The sequence below is a fragment of the Citrus sinensis genome, chromosome 7, assembly GCF_022201045.2.
Source record: "Citrus sinensis cultivar Valencia sweet orange chromosome 7, DVS_A1.0, whole genome shotgun sequence".
Taxonomy (NCBI): Eukaryota; Viridiplantae; Streptophyta; class Magnoliopsida; order Sapindales; family Rutaceae; genus Citrus; species Citrus sinensis.
The window spans coordinates 8417474-8423473 of NC_068562.1; the positions used below are offsets into that span (position 1 = coordinate 8417474).

General features: G+C 34.2%; 1 protein-coding gene across 1 annotated transcript; it reads right to left on the reverse strand.

Moving 5' to 3' along the window:
* Positions 1-407: 407 nt before the first annotated feature.
* LOC102626730 (putative leucine-rich repeat receptor-like protein kinase At2g19210) lies at positions 408-5013 on the reverse strand. The gene is made up of 13 exons (XM_015531278.3): positions 4891-5013; positions 4245-4797; positions 3674-4152; positions 3428-3566; positions 3160-3231; positions 3003-3074; positions 2642-2722; positions 2391-2545; positions 1999-2228; positions 1507-1633; positions 1364-1426; positions 1075-1264; positions 408-978 (listed from the first exon to the last, which is right to left on the reverse strand). Exons 1-13 carry the CDS (start codon positions 4970-4972, stop codon positions 564-566), a joined length of 2658 nt encoding a protein of 885 aa, XP_015386764.2. The 5' UTR covers positions 4973-5013; the 3' UTR covers positions 408-563.
* Between the last annotated feature and the right edge of the window lie 987 nt (positions 5014-6000).

Genomic DNA, 6000 nt, shown 5'->3' on the forward strand with positions numbered 1-6000 from the left:
ATTGTAAATTATTGAAAAGGACAACACAAAAAGCTCTTTAAATTTTCATATGCCTTTTTTTGTCATTGTTGATAACTGCTCTTATATCTCCAGTCTCCAGATAGATCAATCGTATGCTTCACAAGTTTTTTTGGGCATTCTTACTTTATACCGTAGTCTCTAACCTCTTGCACGACTTTTGATCATACTTCAATATTTCCTTCACCAAATTCTTGAGTGTTCTTTTGTGTGTGTGTGTGTGTATCAAAAATTATTATTAAAAAAAAATGAAACTCCAAGGATGATTCTTTAAAAAAGATGGTCGTTTGCTAAAATTAGTTAGATAAATCAAAATAATAATATTCCTAATAGAATCATCTCTTATTTACAGTATGTAAATCTTATTCCCTTGTGAAAATTGTAAAGAACTTCATGTCCTTTTCAATGATAACTGGATAGAGTGATCCACAGGTTTCTTATTATCATCGACTTTTCCGGTTATTGAACTGACAATGCTTATAATACAGCTTGAAAATTTTGAATTTACGAGAAGAACTCATTGCAAATTAATACAGAAAAATATACTATCTTGCTGAAGGAGAAGACTCAGTATCCAGATTAAGTGTGACCATTCTTCTTGGATCTCTATGTCCTTTTTCATGCCCTTCATTCCGAACAATTTCTAATGACAAACACTCTTTTAATTCCATCAAAACGTCTGTCATTGTTGGCCTTTCAGAGGAAGTATGAGATGCACAAGCTAGTGCTAGTTCAACAGCTTTCCAGGCGGAATTGTTGTCAAAATTGCCCTGTAAACTTGGATCAACAATGTTTCTGATATCTCCCTCGGCAAGCATGGAATTAACCCATTGACTTATGTGCGTAGTGTCATCCTCTGCCCTTGATATCACTGGCCGACGGCCTGTGATTATTTCTAGAAGAACAACCCCAAAGCTGTACACGTCACTTTTCTCATTTAGCCAATTGAGCACATAGTACCTGCATACACGGACAAAAGTATGAAACAGAGTTGATGTTGTTGCCAAAGTTTGCTTGGAGAATTAATATTCAAATTCACAATGGCCAAGTGCGTACTCAGGGTCAAGGTAACCAGGGGTTCCAGCAACAGCTGTAGATATCTGGTCACCGCTTTCAATTGAAAAAATCCGGGAAAGGCCAAAATCAGCTATCTTGGCCTGTAATTTTTCATTCAATAAGATATTGGATGATTTCACATCTCTGTGCACTATGGGCGGCTTACAACCATAGTGAAGATACTCCAATCCTGTTACACAATTCAATATATAAAATTTAAACACAGAGCTCATTTGGAAACGATAAAACGATGTATTGACGAGCAATTATTTACTCTCTAGACGATTACCTTGAGCAGAATCAACTGCTATTTGCAATCTCTCCACCCAATTCAACATATGCTCTTTCTTGCCTGTACATCATTGCAGAATGTAACTAACAAGAAATCATTTCTAGAAGATTATATTAAATCATGAATTTTGAAAAAAGGACCTTTCAGATATTGATCCAGGGTTCCACTGGCCATGTACTCGTAAATGAGCCCCATGTTGTTGCCTTCAATGCAATAACCAATAAGGGCTGTCAAGTTTCTATGATGAACTCTCATCAGAAGTTTAACCTGCAGCAATTGAAAACAGCATCTCATTTTAAGAAATGTAATTGACCTCAACTATTTTTTGTATTAACAATAGCGCGTTTCGGGTGGCTGCCTCAAATGGGGCCTAAGAATTGAGGTTAGACAACTATAGTTTCAAAATTACAGTACTAAAATATTTAATAAACACTAACTGTTGTAGTTTAAAAGTTAAGTTAATTTAGTTTTACACTTGTATAACAAAAAATGGGTTATATCTTTACTAATTTTGTCAAAATTTTTAAATTACTACATACTATTAACTTTTATTTCATAGTTTTTTTTTTCCACAACAGTTGTAATTTAAAAAATACAGCACATTAAGATCAAACAAAATGTTTCGTATATACCTCTGCATGAAACTCCTTGTAACCTTGCGCTGACGAAGAAGAAAGCATTTTAACAGCTACTTGTTGATTGTCATCCAAAGAGCCATGGTAAACTTCTCCAAATCCTCCTTTGCCAAGGACCCTCTCAAAATTGTTTGTAATCTTCTGGATTTCAGAATATGCAAATTGCCGACTTTTCGGTGCAAAAGAATCATTTCTGTTTTCAAATTCCATTTCCACCTTTTGGCCAACTAATAATTGAAGGTATCACAAATTTAATAATTGATACAATTTAACTATTGAAAAAAAAAAATCAATTGTGACTGATAATCAATTCATTTTTAAGCATCATATTTCTTTTCATCTGTGGAAGGTCTAGCTATGTATGTGTGTGTGTATACATATCTATATACCTCGTTTGTTTCTCCTTCTAAGACCGCAAAAGATTGCCAATGCAAATAAGACAGTAGAAAACGCAGCAACTGATACTACTACAGGAACAACAAACTTGTGCTTCTTCTTTTTGCATGATTCGGATGAACAAGTTGTGCTTGTATTGCCGTCCACACTTACAAGTTCATAAGAATATTAGTAAGACATGAAAAATAATTTATAATGACGTGTAACATAATTGTAACTGGTTTAAAAGTAAAAGGAATTAAACCTCAATGTCAGCGACCCGTTGTTTGACCTTTCCACGAGGTCAGCTGGAAGAGAACCTGTAAGCTTGTTTCTTTTTAAGTTTCTGCAATTTGCAGAGTTAGATCAAATTGTCAAGTTAATTAGTTGTCCAATTTCATTCAATCCAAATAGTAGTATAAACAGTAAATGGGTAACAACAAACGCATTCATCACAACACCTTAAAAAACTCGGGAGACTTTAGATTAGAAGGACTCAATTGTGTTCTATATAACTGATATATTGTATGAACTGGTCTTCCTCTCCAATCATATAATTCCACATCAATTTATATAAAGTTTTGATGCCCTTAGCAATTATAATCTTAGCTAGGAAGTAAACTTACAGCGCTCTCAAAGACGGCAGTTTAGATAAAAATTCAGGGAAGGTTCCGCTTAAACTATTGTTCGATAAATCCCTGTATCCAAAAATTTTCATAAGTGGTCAACGCTTATTATAATGGTCAATGGTTGCTTATGGTCAACGGAAGGCAGAATACTTACAGAAACTCTATTGCTGTGAGATTGGCAAAGTATGGAGATATCTCTCCGGTCAGTCCACTTGAAGATAAGTTCCTAATTGCAACTTAAATTTCAATAAGACGTAGCTAATAAAATTAAATTGAAAATCCTGGGTGCAAGCTCAAGTCAAGGCGGCGCTCCAGTAGTAAAGGAGCCGCCTTCCTAGAGGTCAAATCCAGGATTCGATTTGAAAGAAATAAATAAAATTAAACTGAAAGTCTAGCATGCTTAATTGAAGGCATACACTCACAGGGATATGATTCGAGAAGGATTGTTATCCTCATAACTGCAATTAAGACCATCCCACCAGTAATTTTTCGGAACGCACGGATCTCCTTGCCAATTTCTTTTAACTCCGTATGTTGATTTTATATTCCTTAAAGCATCAACTGCAATTCCCAAAATCATGACACGAAAAATTAATAAGAATAAAATTATGTGCACTCAGAAAAAAAAAAATGTTTTAAATTGTTCAATATTTTTGAATTAAGCATACCATCATCTTCATCCGTTAGCAATTGCGAGGAATTTTTGACCATATAGATCTCCATGGCATTCAGAATGGGTTGAAGAGTTGATCTCTCAGTTGCATTGATTATATACTCGATTCTTGCGCCGCTCACAGGCACTGAGCTTAAGGCAGTTGTTGTGTACAAGTAAGTAGGAACAATAGGCCCAATGTAAAACTTGCCATTCTGAGTGATGTTGAATTCTCGCGTCTGGTTTGCTAATAAGACCTCTACTTCACAGAAGTGCATGTATACATAATATTGCGAAGCGGGATCCGTAGGCTCCCAGAAAACGATCAAAAAATTTTCGCTAACATTCTCCGATGTGACAGCTGTACTCATCACAGCTGGTGCCGGTCTAAAGGCATTGGGATTTTCAGCATCAATGGGTAGCGATGTGCTTAATTTTTTCCAGCCAGGGTAGTTCTTAGGCATCCATAAGCGATCATATATATCATCCTTGTACCTATTGAGATATTAAATTGACAACAAAAATTAAGATCGAAATAAATAAACTGATATCTAATTTCATATATCAAACTCAATACGCATCATTACCTGACTGATTTATTAGTTATGGAACCGAAATCGTATCTTCTGAGCAACCAAAGTGATTCAGCCAGAGATTGAGTCTCATAGGTAGAATTTTTCAAAAGCCTGAGCTCAAGTGATGAAATGAAAGGTGTTCCAAGGCCAGTATTAACAAGATAAACATAAATGTTTTTTCTTGGAGGGACGTGTATGATCTCTGTGGTCATAATACTTGAAGCATTATCCAATTTTATCGTATCCCAGATTATGTCTCCGACAAACAAATCAAATTGTGGCACATTATTTCGGCCATCATAATTTGCATACATGAAACGGGCTCTGAGCAAATACTTGTAGTTTTGTCCTTGGGCAGGATTTAGAGTGTAACAGTTTTTTGTACCTTCAGGAAAACTTCGGATGTGATTAAATTGTCGTTCAAGTGCGTTGGACTGAAATTCAGGTGCTATGCTCTTTGATGTTCCTGTATCGATGAAGGTTTCATCTGAAATGTACTTGATGCCTGTAATCTCATCGTTGTAACCAGAAGAAGCCGGTATCCCACAATCTATGCTAATGAATCCTGAAAACGTGAAATTTTAGAAGAAATTAAATAGAATGCTTAGTGGCGTAATAAGTAAAATTTCAAAATGAAAAGAGAATTGGAAGTTCAAACCAGATTGATCCTGAGCTTGAATCAGTACTCCAAGAGTTAAACAAGAAAGCAATGCATACCGAAAGCTCCTTAATTTCTCCATCACTTGCCAATATCTGTCTTTGTTTATTTCGTTTTCAGGAAACGAAGGAGACGTGAACATGTAATTATATGCGAGACAAGTATTCAATCCAGCTAAACTGTATATTTTGGTTGCGTCAAATATTCTTTCAGTTGACCTATTACATTTTTCACGAAGTCAGATAATCAGTATAGAATTGATGTATTTTGGTTTATGCAGAATTCGAGGTCATTCGCTCCTTTCAAGGTCATAATGGCGAAAACGAGTTAATTACCAAATTTGCGGCATTCACATTCTGGGATTTTACTCATAATTTAACAACATCAAAATATTTATTGGGAGTTGACACTTTACAGTTTTTATTTACTTATAGAAACTCATGGGACTAACTCAACTCAAAATTTTATTTATGAGTTGAGGTTTGTTTAAATTGTATATACTTAATCCAAGTTCAATAATCAATCAATGGGAGATATTTTCTCTAACACCCCAACATGTGTAGATATGTCTTTTCAACTGGTCATTGTCACGTAGTGACGGTTCCAACTTGTCACCAGCGGCGGCGGCTCAAGCCTCCATTGGCCAAAAAAAAATTTTAAAAATAAAAGAGAAAAATATTTTGGATTTCTAATTAGCCCCCATTAAATCTATTAAAATAACTCATATAATTTTAAAAAAATCATAAAATTTAACTTTTAAGAACTATAAAAACCTATACTATAATTAAAAATAATGATAGCCTACCACTCAGAACATTTTTCTATACCCAAGAATAGGATTAATTTTTTTCAATTTTCATAATAATAGTAGAGTGAACATTTTTAGTAACGAAATTCGTGAAAAATCATCTTTAGAATCAGATAGGACAAACGATATTTTAGTTGTTTATGTAGTTTGGTTGTTTATGTAAGAAATAATACATTTAATAGTATTAATAATAAGTCTACTGCATAACATTTTCATACCCATTCATATTAGCAAATATTTTATATATTCAAAGTTTTAGTTTTTATATTTTGTTATTATCTAATTTAGCCCCTGGTAAATTA

Coding starts and splice junctions, on each gene's coding strand:
- LOC102626730 (XM_015531278.3), bottom strand. CDS start 4,972: ATGGAGAAATTAAGGAGCTTTCGGTATGCATTGCTTTCTTGTTTAACT. Junction 3,075..3,159: donor CTCACAGCAATAGAGTTTCT/GTAAGTATTCTG, acceptor TTTTGGATACAG/GGATTTATCGAACAATAGTT. Junction 1,265..1,363: donor AGCAGTTGATTCTGCTCAAG/GTAATCGTCTAG, acceptor ATTGTGTAACAG/GATTGGAGTATCTTCACTAT.